General features: G+C 48.4%; 1 protein-coding gene across 2 annotated transcripts in view; it reads left to right on the forward strand.

The window, feature by feature from the left end:
- The first annotated feature begins 2,476 nt into the window (after nt 1-2,476).
- The window catches only part of ARID1A (AT-rich interaction domain 1A), an 86,702-nt gene continuing 75,243 nt past the window's right edge, over nt 2,477-13,935 (forward strand). Inside the window, exon 1 of one of the 2 annotated variants that reach the window (XM_030805666.1) lies at nt 2,477-3,993. In XM_030805666.1, the coding sequence (XP_030661526.1) occupies nt 2,863-3,993 (1,131 nt within the window). In that variant the 5' untranslated portion in view covers nt 2,477-2,862. The remainder of the gene's footprint in view (nt 3,994-13,935) is intronic. The other variant, XM_030805667.1, reaches the window with a different exon arrangement.

Genomic DNA, 13,935 nt, shown 5'->3' on the forward strand with positions numbered 1-13,935 from the left:
AGTGGAAGAGAACCCTAGTGAATTAAAAAAAAAAAAAAAAAAAAGTAGAGAAATTCCACATTATGTCCTCCAACTCAGGTGGATAGATTTTTGTGCACTTTACCTTATTGCTAGAGAAAAATGGTGGCTGTTTTCAAAACAGCTTGCCCACGTGTAGGGAAGGAGATTTTTGGCGCTTTCCATATTTCACAGCCATTGAAGAAAGGGGATGAGGGCTTTCTTTGGAGAGAAATCCATTCTAGCTTCCAGATTTTCACTGGGCTCCAGGTTTCCCATTACACCCCAGCTCTGAGGAAAATGGCAGAGTAATTGCGTGTAAAAAAAATCCTCATTTGTGTGCAGGACTCAGGACTGTTTGCCAGCTCAGGGGCAGTTGATTAAATAGCCAAGCTCTATTTATGAGGCAGCCTATAATTTGGTTTCTAGGACCTAATGCACCGGGGAGAGTTGTTGCCCCTGAGGACTGTGAGTGAAAAGAGGGCACTGGCCCATACCAGTCAGTCGGATCTTCTTGGTAGGCTGGTTTGGTTCTTGGCTTGAGGCCGGGGGAGGGGAGAAGAATAAAACTGTGGGATTTTTTTTTTTTTAAATCTCATCACTCTTAGATTAACAGGAAGGTTTTGCCTTTTTGGTGTAGGATGCACTAAGTTTTCTTGGGAAGAGAAATGAGTTCAGGCTTTGGAATTATTCATAGTGACCAGGGACATTGCCAGCACTCCGGGGCCCTGCATAATCTAAGATAATGGTCCTGTGGCCATGAAGTCTCCCTTTACAAAATCTGAGGGGGAAAAGGGATCCTGGTGTCTAGGAACACTGGCCTGGGCCTTTCCCAAGGCAGCCTTGGGTCTGGTGAGGAGCTGGAATCTCCTCTGGCTTTTGTAGCCTGTCATATCAGAACATTCCGAGTAAATCTGAGGAAGAAAAGGCTGCTGCTGGGATTTGGTGGGGCCTGTAGATCAGGAGAACACTGGAGCTTTCTGTGTGTGTCGATCTTTTCACATAAACCTGGCCTTTTACCCAACTCCAGCTCAATCGGGGTCTCTTAGAATGTAACGGTAAACTTTAAACAATCTTTACGCTACAGGATAGAAAACAAATCTGAGAAGCATCCATTTTCTAAGTGACTTGTTGGACTGTGCCTTTTCTTCAAGGAGAAAATGGTTTCCATTTTCTGCATCTCTCTTCTGTAATGGTTTGAACACTCAGGTTCCTGCAGTCCCTGGAGCCTCTTCTGTGGGTTTTCAGTATTAGAAGGTACTGTCTTTGGAGACTGGGGCTACTGGTCATTGTAGGCTAAGTTTTCTTAAGAGGGAGTGAGAAACTTAGGTTCTGCTGCTGGGTAACTGTTCTATGCTCCTAAAGCAACTTCAGTGGCCTCCATTTTAAGTCAGTGGTGAGATGATCAGTTTTGACTTCAAATCCATTTTGATATTCTGATCCCATTGTTGAATGTGCTCACAACTTGACTTTTTTTTTTTTTTAAAGGCAAGTAGACCGAAGGCAGCTTTGGTGACTCCACTTCTTTTTAAAGTCACCCTCCTCTGCCCTCTGACTTTAAGTGACAGGCAGTTCCCTCCCCTCTCTTTCAATTCTGTAAAATGGGGATAATCCGGACCTCATGCCCCCAGAGCCTTGTAAAGACCGGCTAATGAGGGCAGGCGAGTGGGAAACGAATCGTCTGAACAATGATCAGTCATTCCTTCGGGCTTGCAAAGAGGGTAAAAAAGGTTGGGTCTTTAGCGGGGTCCTTAGAAGGCTTTGAAGACGAAAAGTGCTGTAGAGGTGCTAAGCAGCAGCCAACGGACCGGGCCCGCTGCCAGGGGGTCAGGGCTGGGCCGAGGCGGCCGCGGTCTCAGGCTCTGGCCAATTTTGCAGCCACGGGTAAAGTTCACGCTGCCCGCTCCCCTCGGTACGGCCGGGAGGGGACAGACCTGGATAGGGACGCCGGGAGGGAGGCGGCGCAGGCTCCAGAGATGCGCGGGCTCCGGGCCGGGTTTTCTCCGAAGCCTTCGGCGGCGGCGCTGCCTAGCGAAAGCTGCTGAGGGCCTGCCGCCGCCGCGGCTTGTTCTCTCCCCTCCTCCTTTGTGAGGGGAAGGGAGCGAGTCCGTTCCACGGCCTGCGCCCGCTCCGCTCTCCACTCCGGGTTTGCCAGACGGCCGCGACGGCGCTGGGTAAAATGGCAGTGCTGAGCCTCGTGTCGGAGTGAGGGGGACTCGGAGGAGAGTGGGGCGCTCTAGCCGCTCAGTCCGGCCGACTGCTTGCTCGCCCGCCCGCTGCCGCGCAGCAGCCTCGACCCAAGCCGCGGCTGGCGAGGGGAGGCAGGGCGCCCGGCTCGGCCCGCGCTCTGACTCTGGCTCCCAGCGCCCCGGCTGCTGCCGCGCGCCCTCCAGCCCGCCCGTCCCGGGTCCCCCTCCCCCCGCTCCCTCCCTCCCTCCCCGCCCCCTCCCCCTCGCCTCCCTCCCTCCCTCCCTCCCTCCTCCTTTCTCCGGCAGCAGAAAGCGGAGAGTCACAGCGGGGCCAGGCCCTGGGGAGCGGAGCCTCCACCGCCCCCCTCATTCCCAGGCAAGGGCTTGGGGGGAATGAGCCGGGAGAGCCGGGTCCCGAGCCTACAGAGCCGGGAGCAGCTGAGCCGCCGGCGCCTCGGCCGCCGCCGCCTCCTCCTCCTCCGCCGCCGCCAGCCCGGAGCCTGAGCCGGCGGGGCGGGGGGGAGAGGAGCGAGCGCAGCGCAGCAGCGGAGCCCCGCGAGGCCCGCCCGGGCGGGTGGGGAGGGCAGCCCGGGGGACTCGGCCCCGGGGCGGGGTGGGAGGGGGGGAGACGACGAAGACAGGGCCGGGTCTCTCCGCGGACGAGACAGCGGGGATCATGGCCGCGCAGGTCGCCCCCGCCGCCGCCAGCAGCCTGGGCAACCCGCCGCCGCCGCCGCCCTCGGAGCTGAAGAAAGCCGAGCAGCAGCAGCGGGAGGAGGCGGGGGGCGAGGCGGCGGCGGCGGCAGCGGCCGAGCGCGGGGAAATGAAGGCAGCCGCCGGGCAGGAAAGCGAGGGCCCCGCCGTGGGGCCGCCGCAGCCGCTGGGAAAGGAGCTGCAGGACGGGGCCGAGAGCAATGGGGGTGGCGGCGGCGGCGGAGCCGGCGGGCCCGGCGCGGAGCCGGACCTGAAGAACTCGAACGGGAACGCGGGCCCTAGGCCCGCCCTGAACAATAACCTCACGGAGCCGCCCGGCGGCGGCGGTGGCGGCAGCAGCGATGGGGTGGGGGCGCCTCCTCACTCAGCCGCGGCCGCCTTGCCGCCCCCAGCCTACGGCTTCGGGCAACCCTACGGCCGGAGCCCGTCTGCCGTCGCTGCCGCCGCGGCCGCCGTCTTCCACCAACAACATGGCGGACAACAAAGCCCTGGCCTGGCAGCGCTGCAGAGCGGCGGCGGCGGGGGCCTGGAGCCCTACGCGGGGCCCCAGCAGAACTCTCACGACCACGGCTTCCCCAACCACCAGTACAACTCCTACTACCCCAACCGCAGCGCCTACCCCCCGCCCGCCCCGGCCTACGCGCTGAGCTCCCCGAGAGGTGGCACTCCGGGCTCCGGCGCGGCGGCGGCTGCCGGCTCCAAGCCGCCTCCCTCCTCCAGCGCCTCCGCCTCCTCGTCGTCTTCGTCCTTCGCTCAGCAGCGCTTCGGGGCCATGGGGGGAGGCGGCCCCTCCGCGGCCGGCGGGGGAACTCCCCAGCCCACCGCCACCCCCACCCTCAACCAACTGCTCACGTCGCCCAGCTCGGCCCGGGGCTACCAGGGCTACCCCGGGGGCGACTACGGTGGCGGGCCCCAGGACGGGGGCGCCGGCAAGGGCCCGGCGGACATGGCCTCGCAGTGTTGGGGGGCTGCGGCGGCGGCAGCGGCGGCGGCGGCGGCCGCCTCGGGAGGGGCCCAACAAAGGAGCCACCACGCGCCCATGAGCCCCGGGAGCAGCGGCGGCGGGGGGCAGCCGCTCGCCCGGACCCCTCAGGTACACAGCTGAGTGGGGAGGGGGTGGGGCGAGCGTGGTCCTGGGGGTGGGTGGCGGCTGCGGTGAGCGGGCCACAGCCTTGGGCTCCCCTCAGTCCCGGGCCCCCACTGCTGGGGAGCTGCCATTGTCTGGCTCTTCTCTCTTAAAATGGCTGCCTGTCTGCCTTCCTCTCCTTCCCTCCTTCAGCCTTTGTGTCGGGCTTTCCCAGACGTGTCTGCTCCTCTTTTTCCTCTCCCCTGGTCCCTTCGAACTCCAGGGGTCTTGGTGGGGTGCGGGGCAGAGTGTGCGGGGAAGGGCCTGGTCCCGGGGGTGAGGGGGTGCTGGGGGCTCAGGTTAGGAGTGTAGGCAGTGGTAGGAGCCCAGGAGTTGAATGAAGGTTCCTTTGCTCACCTGCCGCTCCTCTCCGTCCCCCGGCCTTCCTCTGGGTCGCCCCCCATCTGTGCTTTCAAAGAGGGCCCCTAGAGCTTGGGGGGACCTCGAGGGGAGGGCAGGGGACTGCTTGGGAGCTGCTAGAGGCCGGCTGCGATTCACCTAGGGCAGCCCGGGCCATCTCCTGTCTTAGGCTCCGCCGGCCCAGTGGCCTGGGCTTCTCCCTGGAAGTGCTGGTAAACAGCTGAGTGATTGGAGTAGTAAGTGCAGATTGCTTTGGTTTGGGATTTGAATTATGGAGGTAAAATCCTTCTGTCAAAGCCAGGAGACAGTTGGTCTTAGGTTGACATCCTATCTGTGATCTGATTGGCTCCCCATCTCCTGCTCTTGGCCATTTATAATTGCCTCTGATGTAATGGTACAACAATCCTGATGAGCTCATAAACTTTTACACTCTGCTTTTCTGCCAGTGATAACCCAAACCATCGCTGCCACTATCTGCCTTTTATTCCAGAGCTGAAATTGGCTGTGACCTTGAGGAGGAAGGTTTAAGTAGCAATAGTGTATCAGCAGGAGCAAAGCCTGAGACAGCCTGCCCTTGTTACATTGTGCCCAAAACAAAAGAGGAGGCAATGGCATTTTGCTTGTACCTTGGATTTATTTTGCTTGTTATGTTTTATGCAGCCTGAAATGAATTCTGTGTTGTCAGAACAGTAGCTGAGTTTTTTCTCTACAATGGGTTTGCTGTTTGTTTTGGTTTTGTGACTTTCCTGATGGTATAAATGACTTCTTTGATGGCTCTGAAGATGCATTTGTCTTGAGTAATTTTGACACTGGTTGCTTTGCAGAATTGAAATGATTTTACTGGGCTTTTTATTGAGTGGCAAATGTGGGATCTTTATGGGGGGGGAGAAAACAGTTTTTGTTATTTTTTTTTTAGAACTGGGAGCTTTCTGAGGAATTTTGTATTAGGTTCAAGCGTTCTGTTTTGTGGAAGGCTGGCCTCATTCTTTGTTTACATGTTGAATCTTGTTAACACTTTTGTTAATTGAACTTTGGAATAGCAGCTTAATTTAAAGGGAAGCTGGTGTCTTTCATGATCTTGAGGGACTTTCTCCTAAAGGCTTGGTTTGGTGAAATTGTTTTTTCCTGGAATAAAAAAAAGTCTAGTTTTCTGTTTTGTCATCAGTCATTTTAGAGCTTTGAAATAGAGACTGGCCAGTTTATTCCTTTGCGTTTTAATGTATGTTCCACTTTTTTTCTTGTCTTCCAAGATATGAAGATATGACCTAGAAGGACACTTAAGATTTGCTTAGAAATTGCAACTTCTAAGTACCTTTTTATACTATTCTATCTTGTTTTATTTTGTTGTTTTTCTTCCATCTTCATCATGCTCTGTCAGCAGTGCTTTTGGTCAGGGATATTGAGTATTCTGTGGAGTCATACATGTTTTCAAAGAGGGGGAAGCTCCATTCATCCCCTCCCAAACCGCTTGCGCTTTTGTGCTAGGAGGAAATTTTGTTCACTTACTAGCTGTATTCCCAGCCCATCCTAGAGCTACTTTACTACTCTTCCTTTGAGCTGGGCATTTTGAAATTAGCTGTGTTAGATGGTGGGCTTGGAGCTCTGTGCCTAGATTCTACATCTTCCATGATGTTCTGCATCTGGACAAGAAATAGGGAAATGTTACATTGTTTTTCTAGTGTCTGGAGGAAAAGTTTTGTCTTAAAAGACAGCATCCTCTTGTCTCTGGGTCATCCTATAGTCTGAACCTCTTTCCCCTCATTCCCCTTGTTTTGTTTGGTTTTGGCTGAAAATTTTACCTCTTGAAAACTATTAGAATAAGTCATTTGGGGTGGTAAGTCAGGGTTCATTTAAAAGCAAAATTGATTTGAATTCTGCTGGTTTGGAAATACTTAGTCAAAGTTTTTAAAGAAAAAGCCAACTCTTTTGGTATAATGATTTCTGTTTTTCAGTCATTAAATTATGGAACACTTTCTGTGTAGATGATAGGAGAATAGATACAGTCCCTGTTTGGAAGCCTGTCTGTGCTGCCTTTGCATGAATTTTCTCATTTCTTTTATTATCACTAGACCCACACAACATAGATTCCTAATTAATTTCAGCTCAGTTGTCTACTCCCCAGAGATCCAGGGAATGGGCTGGTGAGCATTCAGTTGTGTAAGAGACAGTGCAGCTTCCAGTTTTATGGACTGCTTCAGGTGTGTGGTAGTAGTTTGGGTGAGAGTTGTAGGTTCAGACTTTGTTCTGAATTCCTCTTTGCCACTTGAGGATAAACCTCTTTTCAGACCATGATGCTCTACTCTTGAACATTCTTAAATTAAAAAGTCTTGCTCTGTCCCCATCTTTCCCTGGCCCAGTCTTAGATTAAGAATATTTTGTAGAGACTTAATTAACACAGCTAAGGTGATAACGTTTTCATTTGACTCTGCGCTTATGAAATAAAGATTAGGTAAGTGTGTGTATTGTGGCTATGTCTTTTTCAGAGGAGCTGGGAAGATCTCAGACAAACTTTTACTTTATTCCTTTTCATAAGTAGTGTATCTCAAGTGTTGAATCCCGGTACTGATGATATAGTTTTAGGTTATTTACACACATGAAGTTGATTTAAGGCTTTTTATTGGGACGCTTTTTAGCAATAATACTTTGAGAGTAGTACCAGTTTACCAAGGTAAAACATAAAATACAATAAATAGTCCAGGAACAAGTTGGATTTGATTGTAGAAGTTTGGTTGTTAGTTTCTACTATGGAAACATCAAATGATATTTCTGACTCCTGGGAAACAGATACAGGAATCCTAGATTTATTATGGGAATGCCTACTGGCAGAAATTCTAGGCTGGCTGAAATACAGGACTCTTGGAGCTCTCTCAAGTAGGAGGGACCAGGAAAACCACACTGAGATGGCACTTTAGTTGTGGGGGTTTCATGTTTCTCTACCGTTCATGAGAGAACTGGGGTGATGAGGATTGAGATGGTGGTGTGAGAACAGAGAAAGCAGCCAGGACCAAGTTTGGCTTCTTGCGTATTGGGCCCTGCGAGGACTTTTTAGGTTCCTTTCTTTGTGTGTGACATGAGTAACCATGACAAGCAGCACCTGCTGAAATAGGATGTCTTGGATTGTATTAAACATTAATATGTTGGATTGACTCCTGTAGGTGTAATGTCTACAGTAGGCCTTTTGCAAAGAGGTTAGTGAACTTTTTTAAAATGTGGGAATAAGCTAACAAAGTAATGGGCAGGGCCCTTTCCTGTTCCTGCCCCTCAAGAGGTTGTATTGATTGGCTTCAACTCTCAAAATTCTAGAAGCAACTGAAGCTTGTAAATACGGTAAAAATGTGGTATTCAAATATATTGGCACCGACTAGTTCTTTTCTGCCAGTGAGCTGTAATACCTGGGGCTTGAATGGGGTCCTGATTCCTTTTATCTCTGGGTTTTTTGTTGTTTAGATTGGTCATTATCATTACTGACGCACACTTAAGTTGTTATTACTGATGCATACTTGAGTTGTGTGTTGCATTAGTGGTAAAGAGTACAGGACTCACAACAGGAGGAGGAAGGAGGAGGTTTAGGTTCCACATACAGCTCCAGATTAAGCTGTGTGACCCTGGGCAGGTCATTTGCTTTCTCTGTTTTTCATTTTCTCCCACATCAATAAAATGAAGTTGGTCTGCATGACCTTCTCACTCTAAGATGCTACACATCTGTGCTTCCATAGCTGGCTTGTTATGAGGGCAGCTTTCTGTACTTAAATCAGGGGTCTCTCTTCCCCTGGGCTGAAGGAACTCAAAGCTATTTTCTCCTGGGATTCACAGGAACAAGCTCTGAACAGTTGGGTGCCATTGTGGTCTGTGGACCTTTACAGAAAAAGCTCTACCACACTGTTGCCTTGTAACTGTTAATCTGTTTGTCATTAGTCATTCCACCTGGCTGGTGGTTTTAAAACACTAAATAGTCATTGGAAAGTTAGGTAGATGTCATTAAAGCAAAATTTGAAAAATAGTTGCTTCAGGATCCCCAGGAGGCTTTTGCACTTGGGGTTGGGGTAAGGAATGGATATTCATAAGTTCAGTGTTAATATTCTGCTGCTTTTGGGGAGGGGTAGGGAGAGAGAGGCAGCATTAAGCTCTCCAGACTCCCGGTGTTTGGGCAGGTCTGGGTCTGGTTTGGGCAGTTGGTTGTAATCTGAGTGCCTGGACTTGCCCTGTAAGTTTTGCTGAGAGAGAAGCAAAAGTTCCTGAGACTGGGAGAGGAAAAGCTGTGTTTCAGGGTCAATTTCGTAGGTGCATTTGTTGTTTCTCATAGCTATGGTTTAAAAAACTACATGGTGTGCTTTGCACGTGGTCCTGGAAATGCTATTCTTTCTCTTCTCCAGTAAACCTGAATTTCTATTCTTTCTCTTCCTGGCTTAGTAGTTTAGAAGTGTAATTTAAGTATATTAGAGGAAGGAAGCTTCCCTTTATAAAGGAGGGAAAAAGGCAGAGGGAACAGTGTTTGATAATTCTCTGCTTGATACAGCATCTTCTATCATCTCTGAAGGAACCAAATGTTTCAGAGCTTTGTGTAAATACTTGCTGAGCTGTCAATATGTACCCAGGAGGTTTCTGTAGTAAGATGTAAACTGTTCTATAGAATGTTTGACAGGCAAATTAATAAACAGTTTTTGAGCAAAGATAGTGCTAGCCTCCTCATGTGGTGGAGTAAAATAGCATTGGGGAAAAAGACTTGGGGATAGGAAAAGGGTAGTGCTGGGGGGCAGTGAGTGTGGAGATAAGAAGTGATCTAAAAAAAAAAAATTGAAATGGAAAGATGCTGCCCTGGCAGTGAAACCTCTGTGGCCCTGGCTGCATGCTAAGTTCAGGGCATGTGGTATCCTGTTAAAGTCAATTGCAGTTTTGTAGTGAAAATAGAAGTTTGGAAAGAAGATCCTAACTGTCAATAGTAAGGTAAGTATTACCCCAGACACTTGGCTTATGAGACTTTGAGGTTTAAAGGGTAGTTTGGTGAGATTATTTTTGGCTTGGGTTTGCATTTCTGGAATATTCGAAAGGAGAAAAAAGATACTGCAGCTTGAGTGTCATCTTTATCCTCACTTTTGCTGTTCGACTTGGGATTATAAGTCCACTACCCAATGGCCTGGGTTTATTTATACAGTTTTTATTGGACTTCTGTGCATCACTTATGATAAAATTAATATGCCTTTACATCCTGTTCCTGGGTCAGTACAAAGTCCAAATGTTTGGGGACTCACTGCATCTTATTTGAAGGGTTATGTGAGTAGATACAGTCTTTGTTTTTGAAATTGCCATTTTAGGATTAAAAACATATCTGGGCTCCTTCAGTGACACATTGTTTTTATGAAAGAAGAAGAAGAATCTATGAATATTTTAGCTGTCTTGTCTGTGGTCCTCTTCTTTGGTAGCCTTGTGAGATGACCAGATTTGCCTTCTCAGAATGTTTTTTAACTAGATTCATTGACTCTGACACCAGTTTTCTTTATAAGAAGTGTTTTTTAGACCAGAGTCCTGGAAGTGTCCTTTTGACTTAGCTGTTTATATAGTAGCAGGGAATATGAATGTAATTATGGTCCTGACTATGATTTTTAGGTTCAGCTAACTTACTACCAAAGACTATCAGCTTGTTTTAATACAAAACACAAAAACTTGGATTGGCACTGACATAGGTTGCTTAATATTGCGTGGTCCTTTCCCAGTATGTTGGTAGTGAGGGTATTAGGAACTTCAGACTTATTGCTGAGAGCATTGTTTCTAAGTCAGAGAGATCTGGAAATTCCAATGGGGATGGGAAATAGCCCTGTGTGATTACACCAGCTAGGTACTAGGAAGAGATTTAAAAGGTAGAAACAATATCTCCTTCAGAGGCATTTAGTTTTCTTAGGCAGGATGCTTATGTGCACACATCTGGAAAACTTGAAAAGCAAGGTTTCATAAATGGATATAGACCACACTAAATATGTGAGCTGAAGGAATTAGAGGAAAAAGTTCAATCAGTTTGGCAGGGTTAACCTGGGACAGCTTTTCAGAGGCTTTTTTTGTGAAGCTAAATGTTCAAGAAACTTAGAATACTAATTTGCCTTTTCATAATGCTATTCTTAAGTTCCATGGGTTTGATAGAATCCACATTGCACATCCATCTCCAGACCAGTAGTCGTCTCAGTGTTCCAATGACTTTGAGAATTTGGAGTCTAATCATAAAACTCCCTGAAAGAGTGGTTCCAGGGTCTTAGTGGTTCTTGTGGTCAGGTAGAGCCTTTGGTACAGACTGTTAAGTTCTTGGCTAGTTTAGGGGCACTTTTCTAGTAAATTTGGATTTGGAAGGTCATGTCACCTTCAGAGTTGTGTGCCCTGGACAGCTCTGTAGTAATGGTGGTTCAACTTTGTTGGTGAGTCTGGACCTTTTCTGTCTTGGCAGAGTTAGTTGACCTTTCTTAAAACAAGAGCGATGAAGTACCTGTTGGGACTCTTAGGCTGCTATTTCTGAAGAGCTGGGAGCTGTGCTCAAGTCAAGTTGCTTGTGTTAGACCTTATGTTGAGGTTGATGGGTTAGGTAAGTTACTCACATACGCAGTCTGCCCATTTATTCATAGAAATGGCCTTTAATACTGTTTTTGGCCGGGCGTGATAGCTCATACCTGTAATCCCAGCACTTTGGGAGGCCAAGGTGGGAGGATTGCCCAAGCCCAGGACCAGCCTTGGGACCAGGCTATTGACATAGCGAGACCCCATCTCTACAAGACACAAAAATTGCTGGATGTGGTGGTACGTGCCTTGTGGTCCCAGTTTGCTTAGAAAGCTGAGGCAGGAGGATCGCTTGAGCCCAGGAGGTTGAGGCTGTCGTAAGCCATGGTTACGCCAGTGCACTCCAGCCTGGGCAATAGAGCCAAGACCTTGTCTCAGAAAAAACAAAAAGAAAAAATTGTTTTTTATTAGATTGCTATGGCCAAGCAGCTAACAAATGCTACTCACCAATGCTTAATCCTTGTGGAGCCTCTGGAATATAGTGATTTTGGTTTCTTTACCTGCTGGTCCATCTGTGGTTGGGCCTTGGCACTTCACTGGTCAAGGATCATGAGTGGATGCTTAACAGCTGAAGTTGCATGGCGTGTCCAGTGCCAGGCCACTGTAATGCTTCTACCTGGAGAAGGATTGGTTACACTGCTCCAGTACAGAAGTACTGCAGTCTTTTTTTTTTTTTTTTTTTTGAGATGGAGTCTCACTCTGTCACCCAGACTGGAGTACAGTGGTGCAATCTCGGCTCACTGCAAACTCTGCCTCCCAGGTTCAAGCGATTCTCATGCCTCAGCCTCCTGAGTAGCTGGGATTATAGGCTCCCACCACCATGCCCAGCTAATTTTTGTGTTTTTAGTAGAGGTGGGGTTTCATCATGTTGGCCAGGCTGGTCTTGAACTCCCAACCTTGGGTGAGCCACCCACCTTGGCCTTCCAAAGTGCTAGGATTACAGGTGTGAGCCACCGTGCTCGGACATTTTTTTTTCGCCTCAAATAATAGTCCATGACCTGCCGAAAGTACTGGAGTCTTGGATAAACATTCTAGTTTAGAAATATTGCTTCCACTTTTTTTGCCTTGCCATTTTGGCATTTTGCAAAAGTGGGTTTTCAGTTACTCAGAATTGGGCACCATAGTTAACCTCCTATGGATTACAGGTATTTAGGGGCTTGAACTCTGATCAATCCCAGGTTTTAGAGGAATCCAAGTTTGGGTGAATATTGACTTAATAGCCTTGAGTATTCTTCCTGAAATTACCCCTCCTCTCCATTTAAATGGATGAAATTAGTTTTTTACTAAATGTGAAGGGACATCTGAATGAACTTCTGTTTGTTTTTGTTAGTCACTTGTGCATAGCTGGAATATTATCTTGGGACAGGTTGAGTCTTTATTTCCCAGTGGCTTCTGCATTTTCTAAGGGTGGACTGGAATGGGAAGAAGTCTAATGCCAAGAATGCATTCCAACATGCTGCAGAGTAGGAAATTTGATCCCTAAAATGTTGACTTAGTGTTGGTTATGGTACATATTAGAAATCACCCAGTAATCCAGGACAGATTTTTGTCACCCTCCAGGAAGTTATGTTGATACAAATACTAAGGGGCTTTGGGTACTGAGCTAAGTGCTCTGCAGGCCCAAAGCGCTGCTTGAATTGCTACCCATATGAAGAGGAAATGTGCCATGTGCCTTTTTTTCTCTCTTTTGCATTTGGGCTTCCTTATGGCTTTGTTGCTTTTATGTTCCCAAGTCTGCAAAGTTAGATATTAGACTTCCTCCTCCCTTGGCACTGGCACATTCATGATTTTCCATGGCTCATCACTAGCAGCCAAGATTTTTGTATGCTTTTCTCTCTTAAACTTGTTCGTTTTCAGCTTGCTTGTTTATAGGCGTCTCTGTTAAAAGGAACCCTTCTTTCCCCTTAAGATCTAGCACCAGGGGAGCTTGGGGGTTGGTGTGATATCAGTCAATTAAAAGCCCATTTGGTGTGTGCTTGGTGTTTTTATTTTGCCTCATGTTTTCTTTGAGGTCACAACATGCTTGCCGGGCATGAATGCCTTTGGGCCCAGCTGTTTACTCTCAACTGCCGTGTACTTTGACTTTAAGAAAAGTGCAAGTTCAGCCACGTGGTAGAGGATTAAAGGCCACATAGTGTTGGATGCTTCCTTTTGGAGGAAACTGATATATCTTTGGGCTCTTCTTGCCCGGTGATTTCTCCTGTCTGGGGTAGACATTATTGCTTTCTGTTGTCCTTAGAGAACAGGGCAGAAATGCTGGGAATTGGTTTATTACTGTCTCTCTTTGGCAAATATGTATGTCTTTTTCTCTTGCCCTTTGGACAACATTCTGTTCTGGTCCTAAGGTGTTGGAGTTCACAGGTTGATCTAGCGTTATGTGAAACTCTTGGTAATTTAGGTTTGGATAACCGGCTTCTAGTCTGCAGATTTCTAACATTTTGCTTGTTTGGGAATTTAGGCTGCTAAAGAGAACCATATTACAAAGCTTTTGGAGAACAATTCTGTAGGTAGTTTATCTGTTCTTGGGTCACAGATCCTCACCAGGATCCTCACTTTTTTTTTTTTTTTTTTTTTTTTAGACGGAGTCTTGCTCTGTCGCCCAGGCTGGAGTGCAGTGCAGTGGCGCGATTTCAGCTCACTGCGGTCTCCGCCTCGTGGGTTCAAGGGGTTCTCCTGCCTCAGCCTCCTGAGTAGCTGGGACTACAGGCATGCGCCACCACGCCTGGCTGATTTTTTTTTTTTTTTTTTTTTTTGAGATGGAATCTTGTTCTGTCGCCCAGGCTGGAGTCCAGTGGTGTGATCTCAGCTCACTGCAACCTCCGTCTCCCAGGTTCAAGTGATTCTCCTGCCACAGCCTCCTGAGTACCTGGGATTACAGGCACCTTCCACTGCGCCCGGCTAATTTGTGTATTTTTAGTAGAGATGAGGTTTCACCATGTTAGCCAGGCTGGTCTCAAATTCCTGACCTCGTGATCTACCCGCCTTGGCCTCCCAAAATGCTGGGATTACAGG

Source organism: Nomascus leucogenys, chromosome 24 (assembly GCF_006542625.1).
Source record: "Nomascus leucogenys isolate Asia chromosome 24, Asia_NLE_v1, whole genome shotgun sequence".
Classification (NCBI taxonomy): Eukaryota; Metazoa; Chordata; class Mammalia; order Primates; family Hylobatidae; genus Nomascus; species Nomascus leucogenys.